General features: G+C 41.6%; 2 protein-coding genes across 4 annotated transcripts in view; one reads left to right on the top strand and one right to left on the bottom strand.

Annotated features, from left to right (window-relative positions):
• The window catches only part of Nusap1 (nucleolar and spindle associated protein 1), a 31,868-nt gene extending 22,299 nt beyond the window's left edge, over positions 1 to 9,569 (bottom strand). For 2 of the 3 annotated variants that reach the window (NM_133851.3, NM_001042652.1), the window contains exons 1-3: positions 8,972 to 9,569; positions 3,681 to 3,749; positions 174 to 320 (exon numbers count right to left, since the gene is read on the bottom strand). In NM_133851.3, coding sequence (NP_598612.1) covers positions 174 to 320; positions 3,681 to 3,749; positions 8,972 to 9,064 — 309 coding nt within the window. In that variant the 5' untranslated portion in view covers positions 9,065 to 9,569. The remainder of the gene's footprint in view (positions 1 to 173; positions 321 to 3,680; positions 3,750 to 8,971) is intronic. The other variant, XM_030246564.1, reaches the window with a different exon arrangement.
• On the top strand, positions 9,362 to 18,335 carry Oip5 (Opa interacting protein 5). Its single transcript, NM_001042653.1, has 6 exons — positions 9,362 to 9,709; positions 9,947 to 10,013; positions 12,213 to 12,335; positions 14,774 to 14,855; positions 16,012 to 16,115; positions 17,503 to 18,335. Exons 1-6 carry the CDS (start codon positions 9,406 to 9,408, stop codon positions 17,546 to 17,548), a joined length of 726 nt encoding a protein of 241 aa, NP_001036118.1. The 5' UTR covers positions 9,362 to 9,405; the 3' UTR covers positions 17,549 to 18,335.
• The last annotated feature ends 2,222 nt before the right edge of the window (positions 18,336 to 20,557 follow it).

The raw sequence follows: 20,557 nt of genomic DNA, 5'->3' as shown, positions 1-20,557 counted from the left end.
AGCACAGCAGACATGGATCTCTACTTCTGAGGAGCCTGCAGAACACAGCATGTTTCCAGTCATCTAGCATCATGAAGGAAGGTAAATGGAAGCTCACTAAAAGTGTGCCAGTTATGGTAGATAGACTGTGCTAGTTCTGGTGGCTTCTCTTCAGTTTGCACAGTCCCATTCACCTGGGAGGTAGGAATTCCATGGATGGTCTTGTGCTTCTTCCTCCTCCTCCTCCTCGTTTTGGTGACGTGACCACCTGATTCCGTCTCAGCTTGCTCCTCACTGCTAACGTGTATCTCAGTTTCATCAGTGGAGAATTGATTTTCATCCTGAGAAAAAAGAGGAGACAGTATGTGCCAGATCCTGCACACATGTGCACTGACGACTGCTTCCTAAGCTAAAGGAACTTGTCACAGATAACGAACTAGCACTTGCAATTTTATAAACCTAAGTAAAAAGTTACAGTATGAACACAGGATGGTCCGAAAGGAGAGCATCCAAACAGACCCACTTATTCGCTATGTTATGGCTTACATGGCAGAGTGGTGGGAAATGTTCTTTTCATTTTTGAATACCTACCTAATGATACTAGATATATTTCTTATTATTTGTGGTAGAGGAAGATAAACTTGGCTTTTCTCCCAGACCACAAAGGACCTGGATGGATTATCATTGTTTTTCAGTACTAGGGATCAAATGTAGGTACGCCCCACATGCTTGGAAATGCCTAGGGGTGAACTTCATCCAGCCCTTTTTTTTTTCAGTTTGATTATAAGACAGAGTCTCACAGTTACCCAGGCAGACTTTGACTTTTGATCCTCCTGTCTCAGCCTCCTGGGTTGTAAGTATGGTCCCATCACATAAGTTTGTTTTAAAAAATAAACATATATTTGACTTAAAGTATTAAATATAAGCTGTGGAAAGTATGTATTTCATTGGTATAACATTCACTGACCATGTCCAAGGACCAGAGTTTGACCTTAAAGATGGGGCAAGCACTCAAAAGCAACCATAGAAACGGTTGGCTCTCTCCTTTGCTGTTGTAACTCACTGCAAAGGCTGTGTACTCTAGGATCCTGTTTGTCTCTAGGGAATCCTGGCATGTCCATCTATAGTCTCAGGCTTGTGTGTTAAAATGGGGCTCACTGGAACTCTTCTCGCACCACTTTGTCAGTGTACCACCTTTAGAGCCTTACATTTACTGTCAGTTGTCCTGTTAGAGGCATTACGTCTTGTCAACTGTAGGTGTGAGCATCTTTTTTTTTTTTTTAAATGATTTGTTTTCTTTTTTTTTTTAAGATTTATTTATTTATTATATGTAAGTACACTGTAGCTGTCTTCAGACACTCTAGAAGAGGGAGTCAGATCTCGTTACGGATGGTTGTGAGCCACCATGTGGTTGCTGGGATTTGAACTCCTGACCTTCGGAAGAGCAGTCGGGTGCTCTTACACACTGAGCCATCTCACCAGCCCTAGGTATGAGCATCTTTATTTCCCCCTCTACTCCCTTATCCTGCTTAGCCTGTTATCCCCAATGCTGAGAAATGGAACATGAATGCTAACCCATGCTCCACCACTGAGCTAAGGCACAGTGCCCTACTTCTCAAATTTTTTTCCCTGCATATATGTCTATGTGAAGGTATGGAATCCTCTGGAACTGGAGGCAGTTGTCGCTGTCACGTCAGTCCTGGGAATTGAACCAGGTCCTCTTAGAAGAGCAGCTAGTACTCTTAACCACTGAACCATCGATTGAGCTCCAAGGAGGGAGCTTTTTTTTTTTTTTTCTCGAGACAGGGTTTCTCTGTGTAGCCCTGGCTGTCCTGGAACTTACTCTGTAGACCAGGCTAGCCTCGAACTCAGAGATCCGCCTTCCTCTGCCTCCCAAGTGCTGGGATTAAAGGCATGCGCCACCACGCCTGGCTGAGGGAGCTTTTCATATGGCTGGATATATTAGAACTTTAGGTAGAAGGAATACATTATTCCCTAGGTTCCTTGAATGCACTGGTCGCAAACTTGAATCCAGTCTGGGCTACACAGGAAGACCTTGTCAAATAAATAAATAAATAAATAAATAAATAAATAAATAAATAAATAAATAAGCAAGCAAGCCTGGAGAGACAGGTGACTGGGGTCAATTTCTAGCATCTACATGACAGTCCATAACTGTGACTCCAGTTACAGGGGATCTGATGCCCTCTTCTGACTTCCAGGCACACATATGGTGTACAGATATAATATCCAGGCATAACACTCATATTAATCATATGAAAATAAACAAATCAACTTTACACAGAAGTGAAGTACTGCAGAGGAAGAATAATCTCAAGTGACGCAAAGTTCACGCAAATCTTAGAGAACTGAAGAGTTGATGGGGAACACAAACCAAGGGCACTGCAAGAGGGCAGAGGGAAGGGGAAGGGAGAGCATCCTGAGAGACCTGTACACCCATGAACTGGCCCCAAATAAGTTCAGGATAGAAAGCCTTGAAACAACAGGGAATATTAATTAGAAAGCAAATGGGCCAGGTGTGATGGCTAGAACCTTAAATGCCAGCACTAGGAGGCAGAGACAGGTAGATCTGTTTCAGGCCACATTAGTCTACAAAGAGAATTCCAAGCCAGCTAGAGTCAAACACATATACCAGTTGGGGAGATCAGCAGAAGAATAAGAATAGCAAAAATTTCAAAACTGGGCAGAGGTGTACATACCTCTACTACATAGCAAGTTTGAGGACATTTTGGGCTACAAGAGACCTTAGCTCAAAAAGAAAGTAGAATTTTCAAGGATGGAGCTGGAGACATGGCTCAGAGTTAGAGCTCTTGTTAGTCTTGCAGAGAACTGAAGTTTGGTTCCCATTACCCACGTCAGGCAACGCACAACTTCCTGTAGCTCTAGTTTTTGGCTTCCAAAGGATTCACAAGCATGATCTCTCTCTCTCTCTCCTGTCTGTCTGTCTGTCTGTCTGTCTCTCTTACACACACATACACAAAGTTTATAAAGAAACAAAATGGGGCTGGAGAGATGGTTCAGTGGCTAAGGGCACTTGTTGCTCTTTCAGAGTCTATTCCCATGTAATAAAATAAACCAAAAACAAAACAAAAGGAAAATGAGATCAGATCTGCTACTTAACCTGGGTATTCGTAATTTTAAGTCTAGTTTCTATCCAACTCCTCTCCTGCTGCCTCTTCTATCTCACAACCTATACTTACCTTTTGTTTGGCTTTTTACTTTCTTTTTAAGACAGGGTCTTGCATTAGTTTAGGCTGGTATTGAACTCAAGAACTTGCTGCTCAGTCACTGAAATGCTGGAGTGTAAGCCTGTGTCATAATACTCAGGTACTTCTGCCTTTGTTCAAAGACATCGTATTCATTTAGGTAACATGGTATTTTCATCATATATAGCAAACGAAGAGGTAGTTATGAGACAATTCACTCCCTGGTCATACTACGAATGATAATAACATCATGTAATAGTAACCATCATATCTTTGTCTTTTTGAGATAGGGTCAGGGTCTGGTCTAGAACTCTCTAGTAACCTGTCTTGGCTCCATCTCCAAATGTTGGGCTTATAAAGCAAGAGGCTCCACACCATCTCCTACACCTTAAATTATCAGAAATAAGTATTAATTGTCTATTAATCAAACTCTACCATTTTACTAGCTAATAAGTGATAAAGAACATCACTCACCTGATTTTTATTTTCTTTCCTTGTTTCTGGATTCAGGTGTGCTTTCAAGGCTTTTAACAACTTGTCTGCCTGTAGAAAGAACAGCTTTCTCATCGTTACAGTCAAAGTCAATAAGCAAGAAAACTATGCCAAACATCTCTTTTCTTCTGATTCTTTAGTGCACTCTGGTCAAACTGGCAGACTAGAACAGTAGCTTGGATAGAAAAGAATTTCACACCCTAGTGGCAAAGACAGTGAAGAAAAAGAGACATAGTGCAACACAGCAAAATAAGTGCGAGGAAGCTCTAGCTATTGTGGGCTCCATAGGATAGACATCAGCAGGTCGCGGGATGCCCCAGCTTTAAGACAGATGTCTTGGCTGGGGCTGCTGAGATCTTGGAAATGGAGAAGAGGTTCAATCATACAGAACAAGATGGAGAAAAAGCAAAGGAAAGAAAATAGGATAGATGATGATGAACACAACTAATGGAGAGGAGGTTTAGAAAAAAAAGTCGGGAGAGTAGTCAAAAGCACGACTTCACTAGCTAGACCTGCCTCATAAGGCTGCTTAGGTATAAACTTTATCCTTGCAGCAGAGAGCAGTCTCTGGAGAGCGGACATCAGGGAGGGCATCAGCTGAGACCCACTGGATGCTCAGGGAACCAGACCTGTGGCATGAAATGTAAGGACGGGTGCAAACCTTCTTAGGAGGTAAATCAGCAGGAATGGCTAGTTGACTAGGGAAATGTTTCCGGCCCAGTTTCTCTGGTGGGCAAGTGGTGGCCTGTAGTGAGGGTCTTACAAGTCCTTGGGAAAGAGAGAGCTCCTGGCCTCAGTTTCTATCCTAGGAAAGCTTCCCTGTTCTTTCCAGGAAGAGAAATACTATTCTGACTGGCTTTCCTTTTTTAAAAGATAAGCACAGCAATCCCCTTAGATTTCCAGGCCAGAATGAGACCCTATTGTAAAACAATCAAAAATCAAGTGTAGGGGCTGGTGAGATGGCTCAGTGGGTAAGAGCACCCGACTGCTCTTCCGAAGGTCTGGAGTTCAAATCCCAGCAACCACATGGTGGCTCACAACCATCCGTAACAAGATCTGACTCCCTCTTCTGGAGTGTCTGAAGACAGCTACAGTGTACTTACATATAACCAATAAATAAATCTTTAAAAAAAAAAAAATCAAGTGTATTTGTTAGGTTCCTTTTTCCCTTATTACACTCAGGTACACAGTTGAAGGCCAAAACTCTTTTTAAAAGAATTTTGTTTGTTTGTTTGTTTTCGAGACAGGGTTTCTCTGTGTAGCCTTGGCTGTCCTGGAACTCACTCTGTAGACCAGGCTGGTCTCGAACTCAGAAATCCACCTGCCTCTGCCTCCCAAGTGCTGGGATCAAAGGCGTACGCCACCACGCCTGGCCCTTAAAAAATGTTTAAATTTATTGATTTTTAGTTTTAGGGGCTTGAAGAGATAGCTCAGGAGCTAAGAGCACTGGCTGCTCTTCCAGATGGCCTGAATTCAATTCCTAGCAGCCACATGGCAGCTCAGTCTGATGCTCTCTTTGGTCTGCAGGCACAATCGTAGACAAAGACCTTTATATACATAAATACACTTGCTTAAAGCTGGGACAATGATGCATGCATGCCTTTAGTCCCAGCACTCAGAGGATAAGAGTAAACCCATCTCTGTAAATTTGAGGCTAGGCTAATCTACAAATTGAGTTCCAGATAGTCAGAGCTACATACTGACACCCTGTCACAAAATAAAATAGTAAAATTAACTTTAAACTAATACAATAACTTTAAACTTTTCTTTTTCTTTCTTTTTTCTTTTCTTTCTTTTCTTCTTTTTTTTTTTTTTTTTTTGGCTTTTCAAGATAGGTTTTTGTGTAATCCTTCTGTTTTGGAACTAGCTCTGCCTACCTCTGCCTCCTGAGTGCTAAGATTAAAGGCATGTGCCAACCCAACCTGGTTTAAAAATTTTTTAATTAAAATATATTTACATGCGGCTGGAGAGATGGCTCAGTGGTTAAGAGCACTGACTGCTTTTCCAGAGGTCCTGAGTTCAATTCCCAGCAACCACATGGTGGCTTACAATCATCTGTAATGGGATCTGGTGTGTCTGAAGACACAGCTACAGTATACTCATATACATAAAATAAATAAATAAATCTCATTTTATACACACACACACACACACACACATACATAATGCCCTCCCCACCCTATCTTCCAAGAGCCCATCTCTTTCCTCCAACTTCTCTCCATGTACCCATGTACCTGGCCTTGCTCTTTCTCAAATTCATGGCCTTAAAAAAATGCTATACACGCACAACTCTAAGTCTATAAATACAAGCTGCTTGCTTGCCCTGTACAAGCTGGAAAAGCCCGCCTGTCCTACTTCCCACAAGCTGTCTGCAGAGAAGACTTCGGGTTAACATGTCATCACTCCTAGTCTCCAGCAATCCACCAAGTGCCCAGCTAGGGGCTCAGTTTTTGACCATACATGGATGCAATCCCAGCTCCTAGCTGACCCCTCCACTGTGAGATCAGTAAGCCCACCTGAGATCTGCCTTCTAATGCACCTGCTTTTGTCTACTTTTTAATCTGCTCTAATCTGGCCTGTATCTGCATCACAAGGGAGGTAAAAACCTATTGCTGCTCAGTTCCTGTTTCTTGTGTGTCTATGATTCCACACACTTATGATAGGCTCAACCTCTGAGCTTGGCTCTTCTCACACAATTTATCATTTACCAGAAGTAAAGGGCAAAGCACAAAATGTGCTCTGTACTTTAAGTACAGGAGTTTTGTTGGGGTGTGGCCCCAAGTCACGCGCCTTAACTGTACTAGACTTCTCTGCATGAAGACAACTATTAATAAAATGGTTCTTATTTACTACAATGAACCTAACCTAAGTAAGGCCTCCTCTCAAATTAATCCAGGTCTTTTTTTTTTTTTTTAATTAAAGACAGGTTTCACTATGTAGAGTTGACTGGCCTATAACTCACTAACTGGACCAGGCTGGCCTCAAACTCCGAGATCTACCTAATCTAGGGCTTAGTTCAGGATTGACAAGATGAACAATATGCCCAGTCTTGTTTGTTTGACAAGACTTCAATTCATGGTCCTCCTGAATGTGCCTCCCCAGTGCTGGGATTATATGTCAGGCCTACCAAAATTATAAACAATTTCTTTTCTTTTTTTTTTTTTTTTTTTTTTTTAAGATTTATTTATTTATTATATGTAACTGTTGTTGTCTTCAGACACACCAGAAGAGGGCGTCAGATCTCGTTACGGATGGTTGTGAGCCACCATGTGGTTGCTGGGATTTGAACTCCGGACCTTTGGAAGAGCAGTCGGGTGCTCTTACCCACTGAGCCATCTCACCAGCCCACAATTTCTTTTCTTTCTCTTTCTTTTGTTTCAAACTGTATCTTACTTTGTGACCCTGGTAGTTCTGGAACTCACTATGTAGACCAAATTGGCTTCAAAATCACAGAGATCCACCTATCTCTGCCTTTTCTCGCTAGTGCTGGTATTAAAGGCGGTGCCACCATGCCCAGATAGATGCAAATTCTTATTTATAGTGAGTGAGTGAGTGTGTTTGTGTGTGTGTGCCATAGTGCAGGTGTGGAGTTCAGTGGACAGTTTTGTACAGTTAATTCTCTTCTTCCATTATGTGGGTCAAAATACCAGGCTTGTGTATCAAACACCTTTATCCCGTGAGCCATCTATCTCACTGCCTGACTAGGACATGGTTTCTTAACATACTATCTCACCAAGGATGCAACAATGAGAAGGGAGGTGTCTGAGATAGAAACAAATGAAGACATTTAGCAGGTCAAATAAAATGGGATGAAGCTCAAGTTGCCTGAAAGCTCAAGTGTTATTCATCAGCATTAATCATTGATGGAAGAACTAACTGTTCTTACATTGTGCAGAGCACTGTGCTAGGAGCTAGAGAGACTGGTGAACAAAGCAGGCAAGCCTTCTGTTGGAAGCTCCCAGTGGACTAATGGGAAAAGAGTTTATAAAATACCAAGTGAGCTAGAAATAAAGAACACAGCAGGGGCTATGAAGCAAACCCCAAACTACTTAACTGAGGTAGGACAGGGTGCTCATCTGAGCAGCTGAGATGCAGAGGCAACAGGTGTAGTCTGATAAACAATTACAGTCAGGCCATCGGTGGAGGTACAAGCCCATATATAGTCTCAGCATAAGTTTCAGGCTACTCAAAGCTATATACTGTTTTCCAGGATAGCCCAGGCAGTATAATGAGACTTTATTTCATTAAAAAAAAAGGGGGGGGGAGGAGGAAGAGGAGAAGATAGCAAAAACCTGAAGGACTAAGCTTTAGACAATAAGTTGGGGAGCCATTAAGCACTAAACTCAGAAACATTTCTAAGTACTCTTCAGTGCCGTTCAGCCAGATAAAAGGTGTACCTATGGCCACATTATTCTATTTAAACCATTTAAAAACATTTATGACAACTAATTAGAGATTTAGTGCAAATAGCAGTTTGCTGTACAAATCTCTGGTATATACATGTGGGCAAGCTTCAATATAGCAAGTCCAATCTCACAATGAATCCCCACATTTTCTCTGAACACCTTGCAAACTCAGAATTCAAAGACCTTATCGGTTTTGAAAAAGACCACCATCACAATAGTGATTAATGTATGGACAATCATACTAGATCACGGTGGACAGGCATCCCATTAAAGGTTCACGAGAGTGAAGGTAGTGTCATAGTTTACTGAACAGTAAGTAGAGTTTTTCAGAAGAAGTCGTTTAAAGTAGTTTTTCTTCAACTGCCTAATAACTGGCATGGAAATTACACTGATTACGTCCTATGGGCCTTCGTTTCCCATTTGGTACCAGGAAGTATTAGCATTTCCATTAAGAAGTCTTTATAAGAGCTGGGCAGTGGTGGCGCATGCCTTTAATCCCAGCACTTGGGAGGCAGAGGCAGGTGGATTTCCGAGTTTGAGGCCAGCCTGGTCTACAGAGTGAGTTCCAGGACAGCCAGGGCTACACAGAGAAGCCCTGTCTTGAAAAACCAAAACCAAACCAAACCAAAAAACAAAAAGTCTTTATAAGTTCTCCAAATATAATAAAAAAAGCCTCCAACTAGAGTAACAGCCTCGGCTTTTCTTTCGTTTAACAAATTCCAGTCACTGTGAACAAAACCTACCTACTCCTCCCAAAATAACGTCCCTCGGGGGTTTCCTCTCAGTCACTTCGCGCCCTGTCCCCCAAATCCCTGGTCTCTTCTACCCCGCCCACCCAACTGCCCGCACCGCCAGCCAGCACGGTACCTTCATGTTAGCCCGGAGGCCCAGCCTTTTGGCTAAATTTTGCAGGTCGCTGTACTTAAAGGAGTCCAGCTCCTCTGCAGAGGGGACGGTCATCGCGTTCTGCAATCTCGGTGATTCCCAGAAAAACAGCCACACAACTCAAAACAGAGCGGCTCAAAACTGGCGCCACCCAAGACGTTGACAAGCCGACTTATATATGGAGTTTAAATTAAGACTGCTGTAAGTTCATTGGTTGAACTGCCTCGAGGGTGGGGTTTCCGATGCGGGCCAGTAGCGTGATTGGCTGAAGACCGCTATTCCGCAAACTATACCAATATGCTGGCGCTGAGCGTATTGAGAGCGTGTCTTTCAGGAACATTGTCCAATGAAGACGCAGGGAGACAGGTGGGCGGGACTTGGAGCGTGCGAGAAAGAGGCGCGCGCTTCAAAGAAATATGGCGACTCTCTCGCGCCGCAGTCTTCGCTTCTTGGAGACCCAGTCACGTCGTGACTCTTGTGATACACCTTTTTCTCTTACCTCCTCCATGGAGTGGGACACTCAGGTGGTGGAAGGGTTCTCCCCTCTCGGGTCCTCCGAGTCTAAGGTGAAGGCGTCACCTGTCGACCTGCGGCTGCCTGCGTGGTTGGAGCCGGAGAGATGTGCCGTGTTTCATTGCGCGCGGTGCTACGCGGTGCTCGGCGACACCCTGCACCTCGCCTGGGACCTGTCGCGGTCCCTCGGCGCCCTGGCCTTCTCCAGTGAGTGAGGCGAGGGTAGTTTGTGAGGAAGATAGACCAGAGGCAGATGAGGAATGGGGGACAGTACTGCCCAGGGGAGGGAGGGGTTTGTTTTGTTTTCCCGAGTTGGGCTTCAAACCCAGGCCGTCGCCTGAGCTAACCCAGCGCCCTTGGCTGAGCCCCACCCATTTTGTTAAGTTTTATGGGCAGATGAATCTGCTGGCAGGTATTTCTTCTCAAAACCGTTTTGTCTTCCAGAAGTCACAAACAACGTCGTTTTGTTAGAGCCCTTTTTGGTTGGCATAGAAGGTTTTCTCAAGTCCAGGTACGTGTGGAGAATTCCTGAGGTGGCGCTCTCTATATATTTCCCGATTTAATGACAGTGAAGAGTATGTAACTGTTGTAAACAAGAAAGAAACTTTGTCTTGTGACATGTTTACGCTCTCCATAGAGTATGTTTGAGTTGTAAACTCTTTACCGGTTTGAATCATATAAACATGGCATTGGTGAAAGTTAAAGTTGGATGTAGGTTTTAAGGTCTGTGAGAGAACTAGGACTATTAGTTATTAGTTATTAGTTATTAGTTATAATTTCTCAGGGTTGGTAGCAAATACCTTTACCCACCGAGTCATTTCACTGGCCCTGAAGTGACATTTTTGATATAGTTACAAATTATTTTACTTTTGATATTGGTAATAAAGGTCTTTCCTTGAATTTACAATTCTGCCTCTGCCTGCAAGTGCTGGGATCACAAGCATGGGAACCTGCACCCAACCTCTTTTTTTTGTTTTTTTTGTTTTTGAGACAGGGTTTCTCTGTATAGTCCTGGCTGTCTTGGCACTCACTTTGTAGACCAGGCTGGACTTGAACTCAGAAATCTGCCTGCCTCTGCCTCCCAAGTGCTGGGATTAAAGGCATGCGCCACCACCGCCTGGCCAACCTCTTTTTTAAAAAGCCTGATTAAAAGTTTTAATTATAAGCCTGGCGGTGGTAGCACATACTTTTAATCCCAGGACTAGGGAGGCAGAGGCAGGAGGATCTCTGTGAATGCAGGGACAGCCTGGTCTACAGAGCTAGTTCCAGGACAGCTAAGGCTACACAAAGAAATCCTGTCTGAAAAACCAAACAAACAAAAATTTAATTACAGATTTGGAGATGTGCTATAGCTCAGAAGTACAATGTTTGCCTATATCAAGAAAAATGCATGCAAGAATAGAGTTAGATTTCTGTTCCAAGTTATAATCTAAAAACAGTTTTATCACATTTATTTGTTTGTTTATTTATTTATTGTGTGTAGTCACATACCGAGATGCACACATGAAGGTGAGACTATACCTTTGAGGGGTTCAGGCCCAGGATCACACTTGGGTTGCCAAGCTTGGCTGCAGGCACCATTCCCTGCTAAGCTATGAATCTAGGCCTGACTTCCTCACTGTGTTCCTCTGCTTGTGTGCATTCTGACTGAGGTAAATGGTCACGTTTACTAGTAACCTTGTGGTCTTGAAATACCTTTTTTACTGTCTTTGAACTCAGTAATTGATTATTAGTTTATATTGTATGTGGCACAACACTTACTGTAAATTATTTCAAAAAGTCTTTATGGATTACAATCTATTGGTACTTAAAGCATTGGCCAGGCATGGTGGTGACTTTAATCCCAGCACTCAAGAAAATGAGTGAGAGTAGAGAAAAATCTTTATTCTACTCCACTGCCTGATATTATGTCCTGTTGTCTTCCAGACTGACAGACTATTATAATGAATACAAGTTAAAATTTAATTGACATTGTTCTATATAAGGAAATGGTGAAACAATTGTATTTGTTTATATATTAGAACTGCCTTAAGTCCTTCAGTGTTCATGATCCAGTGTCCCAGCAAGCTACATGATGCTACCTCTAAGGAAGTAAAAAAAAAAAAACCAAACATCTTTTTTTTTTTTTTTAAAGATTTATTTATTTATTTATTATATGTAAGTACACTGTAGCTGTCTTCCGACAGTCCAGAAGAGGAAGCCAGATCTCGTTACGGGTGGTTGTGAGCCACCATGTGGTTGCTGGGATTTGAACTCCGGACCTTCGGAAGAGCAGTCGGGTGCTCTTACCCGCTGAGCCATCTCACCAGCCCCAAAACCCAAACATCTTAAGGACAGTAGTAAATTTCTTTATGAGGTAGGGAGCCATGAACTACACAAGTGGTCAGAGGCAGTACCAAACTTAGTTTTGAGGGGTTTTTGTTTTGAAGGTTTTTTGTTGGGTTTTTTTTTTGTTTGTTTTTTGGTTTTTTTTGTCATAAATTATGTTCTTTGTTTTTGTTTCTTTGAAACAAGAGTCTTCTATGGCCCACTTGAGAGCCAGTGAACTTGATGAAGTCTATCCAGGTGCTTCAAATGACTTCCTCCTGCCAGTGCTTCTGAGTGTTAGTGCCACTGTAGATCCTACCACTAGACCTGATGAGGGCAGTTATTGTTATATTTATTCTAGCTTTTCATTATTTTATATTCTGCTTCTTTCCTTTCCCACCAGCACATACAACCTTTTATTCTGTAATTCCTGTGGGACTCCTGTTGGTTTCCATTTATATTCTACCCATGCTGCTATGGCTGCCTTGAGAGGCCATTTCTGCCTTTCTAGTGATAAAATGCTGTGGTGAGTAGAGACATTACTTATTAAATAAGGTTTTTAAAAGATTCTAGGAAAGTCCAGGTGTTTATAACCAAAGAAGATGCAAAAGGCTAGGCACTACTTTATACACACACACACACACACACACACACACACACACACACACACACACACACATATATACACATACATACACATACATACATACATACATACATATATATCTGCAATAAGGACAAAACATAATCTTAAAATAAATATTGTGATTACTTTAGATGGCTTATTATACTGTGTCTTAATATGGACTAATTTAAGAGTGTTCTTTCACTAAGGAAAATTCTGGAAGGTATGCTTTTGAAAATAGTGTCATCATAGATAACTCAGAGGCATATATATATATATATATATATATATATATATATATGTATGTGTGTGTGTGTGTGTGTGTATATATATATACATATATATATTCCAATTAAGCCAATCAGATTTTCTGCTCCAGGAGTTTGAAATGAGGCCTGTGTTGGTTACTCGGCTCATGGCGAGACAAAATACCTAACAAAAGCTAGCTAGTGCTCAGGATGCTTTCTCTCAAAAAAATTTTTTTTGTTTGTTTGTTTTGCTGGTTTTTTTTTTTTTTCAAGACAGGGTTTCTCTGTGTAATAGCCCTGGTTGCTTGGACTTGCTTTTTAGACCAGGCTGGCCTTGAACTCACAGAGACCTGCCTGTTTCTGGAGTGCTAGGACTAACGGTGTGTGCCACTGCCCCTGTTCTATCTATCCTCCTGACCCCTCTCTGTCTCTGTGGGATTTTCCTATGTTCAGTTCCTGTCAACTGGCTGCTTGTTGCACCTCTTGACCCAAGGTTACTTTATTCAATCTTTCTTACAATAAACAGCTCTCAGATTAAAAGTGTGTGCTAGGGCTGAGCCACACCACAGGTTTTTCCAGTATACAGTTTCTGTGTTCACAGTGTGATCTAATATCCTGAAACAATCTTCTTTTTTTTTTTAATTGTTTTATTATTTTTTTAATTTATTTTTTAATTAGGTATTTTCTTCATTTACATTTCAAATGCTATCCCAAAAGTCCCCCAGACCCTCCCCACCCCCACTCTACCCACCCACTCCCACTTCTTGGCCCTGGCATTCCCCCATACTGAGGCATATAAAGTTTGCAAGACCAAGGGGCCTCTCTTCCCAATGATGGCCGAATAGGCCATCTTCTGCTACATATGCAGCTGGGGTGGGGCGGGTTGTTACTGGTTAGTTCATATTGTTGTTCCACCTATAGGGTTTCCGACCCCTTTAGCTCCTTGGGTACTTTCTCTAGCTCCTCCATTGGGGGCTGAAACAATCTTCTAACTAAACATTTAACTTAAGTTATTTTATTACAAGAAACTGAAAGATCAGAGAAATGGCTGACAAGTTAAGATTACTTAGCCAGACATGGTGGCGCATACCTTTAATCCTAGTACTCGACCAGCCTGGTCTACGGGTGAGTTCCAGACAGCCAGTGTTACAAAGGGAAATGCTGTTTTGAAAAATAAACAAACATACAGATACTAATATATTTTAATGTACTCAGATGTTTGTAGTGATTTATGGGAGCCAGAACATTTATAAGGGAAGTCACCTGTAACTATGAGACCATTCAGTGAACAATTAGCTTTCCCAATTATTCATGCAATTTCCCACAGGACACCATTATACTTCAGTAACATATTGTAAATTTCTACTTTCTTTCTTTTCATGATTTTTTTTTTTTTTTCGAGACAGGGTTTCTCTGTATAGCCCTGGCTGTCCTGGAACTCACTCTGTAGCCCAGGCTGGCCTCGAACTCAGAAATCCGCCTGCCTCTGCCTCCCAAGTGCTGGGATTAAAGGTGTGCACCACCACACCCAGCTTCATTATACAAATTCTGTTTCTCTAGAGAACTTTGATGAATTAAAGGCATAAACCATGGTGCCTGGCTTCTTTTTTCCCTGAAGTTATTGTTATTTAGAATTATATTTAAAAAGAAACAAAAATGCAAGCATTAAAAAGCATCATCTTATTTTTTTCCTAATTTTTTTTTGTTTTGTTTTGTTTTGAGACAGGGTCTCTCTATCCCTGGCTGACCTGGAACTCACAATCTAGTTCTGGCTAGCCTTAAATTCACAGAGGTCTACCTGCTATTGCCTTCAAAGTGATGGGATCAAGGCATGCACCATTATGCCTGGCCTATTGTAAATTTTTTACCAGTTGTGGTTATTCATCTGATTCTGGATTTGTCTTTAGTTTTTCCTGAGATAGTTTTGTCCATGAGAATGGGAAAGGTTCAGGCAGTTTGTGGTTTTAATTGAATCGTGTGTCCCCTCCCGTCCCCTCCCCCAGTAAGCTGCTTCAAGCCATAAGGAAGGTTTTGTTCAGTTTGTTCTATTGGTAATAGTACTAATATTTTCTCTTTATGTTTTCTCTCTAGCTATCTGTTAAAAACAAATGCCATAGTAAATACATCTGAAATGGATTTTCATAATGTACCTTTACCAGAAAAGATTGCAGAGGTAAATTTGGTTGTGTGTTTACTTTTTTATTTTAAAGATTTATTTATTTATGTATATGGGTACACACTGTAGCTGTACAGATGGCTGTGAGCATTCATCTGGTTGTTGGGAATTGAATTTAGGACCTTTGTTCACTCTGGTCAACTCCACTTGTTCTGGTCGGCCCGGCTCGTTCTGGCCCAAAGATTTATTTATTTATTTAATTTGTTTTTTTGGGTTTTTTGTTTTGTTTTTTGAGGCAGGGTTTCTCTGTATAGCCCTGGCTGTCCTGGAACTCACTTTGTAGACCAGGCTGGCCTCGAACTCAGAAATCCCGCCTGCCTCTGCCTCCCGAGTGCTGGGATTAAAGGCGTGCGCCACCACGCCCGGCTCCAAAGATTTATTATTATAAACAAGTATATTATAGCTGTCTTCAGACACACCAGAAGAGGGCATCAGATCTCATTACGGGTGGTTGTAAGCCACCATGTGGTGCTGGGATTTGAACTCAGGACCTTAGGAAGAGTAGTCAGAGCTCTTACCTGCTGAGCCATCTCACCAGCCCAGTGTGGTTACTTATATACACACATTTTCATTTGGGGTTTTCCTTTTGGAGACAGGATTTTTACTTTGTAATTGTGACTCACCTCATATTAACTATGTAGACCAGGTTGTTCTAGAACTAGGCTATATCAATCCTTTCCTTTACTATAGGCAAATTTTTTGTTGTTTTTTGTTTTTTTTGGTTTGTTTGTTTGTTTGTTTGTTTGTTTGTTTGTTTGAGACAGGGTTTCTCTGTGTAGCCCTGGCTGTCCTGGAACTCACTTTGTAGACCAGGCTGGCCTCGAACTCAGAAATCTGCCTACCTCTGCCTCCCGAACTATAGGCAATTTTTAAGTGTGTTTTGTTTTGTTCGTAGATTTATTTATTTATTTATTTATTTTTGGTTTTTTGAGACAGGGTTTCCCTGTGTAGCCCTGGCTGTCCTGGAACTCACTTTGTGGACCAGGCTGGCCTGGAACTCAGAAATCCGCCTGCCTCTGCCTCCCAAGTGCTGGGATTAAAGGCGTGAGCCACCACTGCTCAGCTAGACTTATTTTTATTTTAAGTCTAGTAACAATATAAGCAGCAAATCAAGGGGTGAGTATAAGATGTCTCCAATCTATGTCTCTCCCAGCTGAAAGAGAAGATAATGCTAATGCATACTCGTCTAAACTCACTGACGGGGCTTCTGAAGGGAAAGTCTCCTCATCAGTTTAAGCAAGAAAACCAACAAGCAAGGTAGAGTACAGAATTTTCTTCAACAACTGGGGTGCTTTGGTCATTTCTTCTTTTTTTCTTAAGGTCTCTTTCCTTTCTCTGTCTCTGTGTGTGTCTGTCTGTCTGTAACATGTGTGCCGTTGCCCGTGGAGGCCAGAAGGCGGCATGGGATGTTGTTTTAGAACTAGGCTATATCCATCCTTTCCTTTACTATAGGCTTTTTTTTTTTTTTTTGGTTTTTTGTTTTTTGAGACAGGGTTTCTCTGTATAGCCCTGGCTGTCCTGGAACTCACTATGTGGACCAGGCTGGCTGGAACTCAGAAATCCACCTGACTCAGAAATCCACCTGCCTCTGCCTCCCAAGTGCTGGGATTAAAGACATGCACCACCACTGCCCGGCTTGGTCTTTTATTTTTTTAAATATTACTAAGAACTGAGGACTGGTGACACATAACTGTGATCTCAGCACTTGAAATACAAGAAGGAAGGTCACATGTTTAAGGCAATCCTTAGCTGTGTTATGAATTTGAGGCCACCCTAAATTTCATAAGACCCTGTCTCACATGTACTCCTCCCAGAAACAATTGTTTGAGAATATGCCTTTGAGCCTATGCCTTTCCTCAGCTCATCAGCCCATTCCTGCTTTGGGGAGTGTTTTTCTTTTTCATAATAAGCTGTGGCTAATACCTTATTTGCCTGATGTAACTGTCTTCTCCAAGGCTTGGTGCCTCCATCTGCTAACTAAGGCTTAATCCTGGAAGCTTCTAGACTCTGTACAATCTTACCGAGATCTAGAATGTTTTTAGCCTCTGAGACCTACTGCTGAATAAACTCATAAACTCACCCTTTCTAGCTCTTTCTGAACTCTAGTCAGCTTTTTGGCTCAAACATCTCACCATGCTGACTATTCAGTCTGGCTTCTCTCGCTTCTGAATTACTCTGCTTGACCTCGTACTAACTTTGCCAATATGTTCTCATTTTCTGGCTCCTTCTGTCTTTACCTGTGTTTAGCTTTTCTTTCTTCAGTCTGTCTCTGTAAAACTCTCCTGGTAAAACTACATCTTTTCTTTTCTCTCTCTGCACTGCCCCTTCAGTAGCTTCCTTTCCTCTCTCTCTCATTAGTTGGGCATATTCTATTCTGTCAAGTCTTTCTCTGATTTGTCAGTTTGTCTGCTGCTCAATCAGACATCACTTTCAAACATGGGTGCTTCCTTCTATAAACTAACTTTACCTTCATTATTTGGGATTAAAGATGTATACTAAGTAAGGGCGTATCTGTATGCTGTGCTCCAGCCAGAGGGATTAAAGGTGTGTGTACGCATATGTATGCATGGTAAGGGCTGAGCTACACCACAACTATAAAGTTTAGTTTTTTTAGTTTTTGTTTGTTTGTTTGTTTGTTTTTTAGGAAACAACACATCTTGGGGTTAACAGCATCACCAAAGATCCTGTAACATGTGACTCTATTACTTTAAATTTATTTTAGTACATTTACTCCATAATGCCTATTTCTGAAAATGTATTTCACTACTAATAATTAATTAGCATGCAGTGTCCCTTGTGTCCACTGTTGAAAAAATGAAGTTGGCCAGGATAAAGCGATGGAGGTAATAGTGATTGTACTCTGACATGCCAGTTTTATGAAAACTGATAAATACTTGTTCCTTTGTTTTGAGATAGGGTCTTTCTATATAGCTTTGGCCGTCCTGGAACTTTCTATATAGACCAGGGTAGCCTTAAACTTACAGAGATCCACATGCCTCTGCTTCTCTGCTAGAATTAAAGAATGTCACAGAGAAATCATCTTTGCTTATGTAAAATAGATGTGTACATTGGATGCTGGTGGTGCATGCCTTTAATCCCAACACTCTGGAGGCAGAAGTGGGCAGATAGATCAGTTCATGACCAGCCTGATCTACAGAGTGAGTTCTAGGACAGACAAGTCTACACAGAGAAACCCTGTCTGAACAAAACAGCAGCAACAGCAAATGTATGTATGTATATATATATATATGTACATATATATATATATGTATGTAATAAGTAACAGTTAATAAATAGAATACATTGTACAATAAAGAATTCAGGGGCCAGCGAGATGGCTCAGTGGTTGGGAGCACCAACTGCTCTTCCGAAGGTCCCGAGTTTGGGTCCCAGCAACCACATGGTGGCTCACAACCATCCCTAAGGAAATCTGATGCCCTCTTCTAGAGTATCTGGAAACAGCTACAGTGTACTTACATATAATAAATAAATCAATCTTAAAAAAAAAAAAAGAATTTGTATCTTTTGCTGGTTTTTTTTTTTTTAATTTACTTACTTTATTTACATTAGTATACTGCAACTGTCTTCAGACATACCAGAAGAGGGCATCGAATCCCATTACAGATGGTTGTGAGCCACCATGTGGTTGCTGGGAATTGCACTCAGGACCTTTGGAAGAACAGTCAGTGCTGTTAACTGCTAAGCCATCTCTCCATCCCTTGCTACTGTTTTAAGACAGGGTCTCACTGTGTAATCTCCATTTTAAAACATGTTATGTGGACCAAGCTGATCTTGAATAGAGATCCACCTACCTTTGCCTCCTAGATTTTGAGATTAAAGATGTGCACCACACTGCTGTTGGGCCTGCAGAGGCTGTCAGATCCCCTGGAACTGGAATTATAGGTAGTTAGGGTGTTGGAAACTGAACCCTAGTTCTCTGAAATAGCAGTAAGTGTACTTAACCTGCTGAACCATCTTTCCAGCCTCACAGACTAGGACGTAATAAATTAATTACACATTGAATAGCTTTTTTAAAGATTTATTTATTATATGTAAGTACACTGTAGCTGTCTTTAGACACTCCAGAAGAGAGCATCTGATCTCATTACGGATGGTTGTGAGCCACCATGTGGTTGCTGGGATTTGAACTCAGGACCTCCAGAAGAACAGTCAGTGCTCTTAACCTCTGAGCCATCTCTCCAGCCCTGAATAATTTTTGAGACAGGATCTTTCTCTGTAGTCCAGACTGGCCTCCAATGTGGCAGTTCTACCTCAGCCTCCGGAGTGCTTAGTAGGCTACCATGCCCAACTGTGAGTTTTTAAAACACATATTTACCTTAACATTAACATACTTCCTTTATCAAAGTTTAAAAACTGGGGCTTGGAGGTTTAGCTCAGTGGTAGAGCACTTGCCTAGCAAGCACAAGTCCCTGGGTTTGGTTCTCAGCTTTGGGGAAAAAAAAAAGTTTAAAAATTGTTCTCGGGCTGATGAGATGGCTCAACAGGTAAGAGCACCCGACTGCTCTTCCAAAGGTCCTGAGTTCAAATCCCAGCAACCACATGGTGGCTCACAACCATCTGTAATGGAGATCTGACTCCCTCTTCTGGAGTGTCTGAAGACAGCTACAGTGTACTTACATATAATAAATAAATAAATCTTTAAAAAAATAAATAAAAAAATAAAAATTGTTCTCTGTGTGTATATTATGGGTTAAGGCTCTACTACTTAGCTACATTTCTCATCTAATAACTGTTTTTCTTAACTTCTGGATTTGCCATTTTGGATGACTTTCTATAGAAAATTAAGTCCTTGAGCCTGACTTGAATAAGCTGGGCAGCATGTGTGTGTGTTAAGATATTTATGTGTATGTCCAGTAAGTATTTTGTGGCAAACACTTCCCTTTAAAAAAAAAATAAGCCGGGCGTGGTGGCGCACACCTTTAATCCTAGCACTCGGGAGGCAGAGGCAGGCGGATTTCTGAGTTCGAGGCCAGCCTGGTCTACAAAGTGAGTTCCAGGACAGCCAGGGCTACACAGAGAAACCCTGTCTCGAAAAACCAAACTGATGAAAGTTAAAACTTATGATGTAAAGATAAGGAAGAACCCCTGGAAACTACTTGTACAAGTAACACCGTGGTACAACTAGAGGCTGGTCTGCCATTGCATATGGAAACTAAAGACATACAATGTCTACCGCAGGTCAGCAACTCAACCCCTAGGCTAAAGACAAGTAGCAGATGTGCACCAATGTTTGCAAAAAAGGCTTATAGTCACATTATTTGTAACAGATAAAACTCCCAAGTCATGTTCCTGCAAGAACTGAGTCATTATGATGGGAGGAACACCATGTTCGTGAGGCGCACAGTAGAGCTCTTACTAGTGAAGACTATTGTATTCCTTGTTGTCTGTGTTCCTTCTGTTGGTTTTTGTTAACCATGGAAAGCCTTCTTTTCCCATTGTACCTTACATTATCTAAAAGTAACCATTTAAAAGCAACAACACACAATCAAGTTTCAGTGCATTCTCTGCTCATGCTTTATTGCTAAAAATATATACATACAGGTGCAGTTTCAGACTCTCAAAAAACAGTTCCTTTCCCAAGAAGTCAAATTTCTTCAAAACTCCCAAAGATGCATAGATTAAGAAGCTGCCTTTTAGAGTGCTTTAAACATTCACTGGTGCTCTTTAACATCACCTCA

This window comes from Mus musculus, chromosome 2 (genome assembly GCF_000001635.26).
Source record: "Mus musculus strain C57BL/6J chromosome 2, GRCm38.p6 C57BL/6J".
Taxonomy (NCBI): Eukaryota; Metazoa; Chordata; class Mammalia; order Rodentia; family Muridae; genus Mus; species Mus musculus.
The sequence above is the reverse complement of the archived record's forward strand: the minus strand, read 5'-3'. Positions and strand labels throughout refer to the sequence as shown.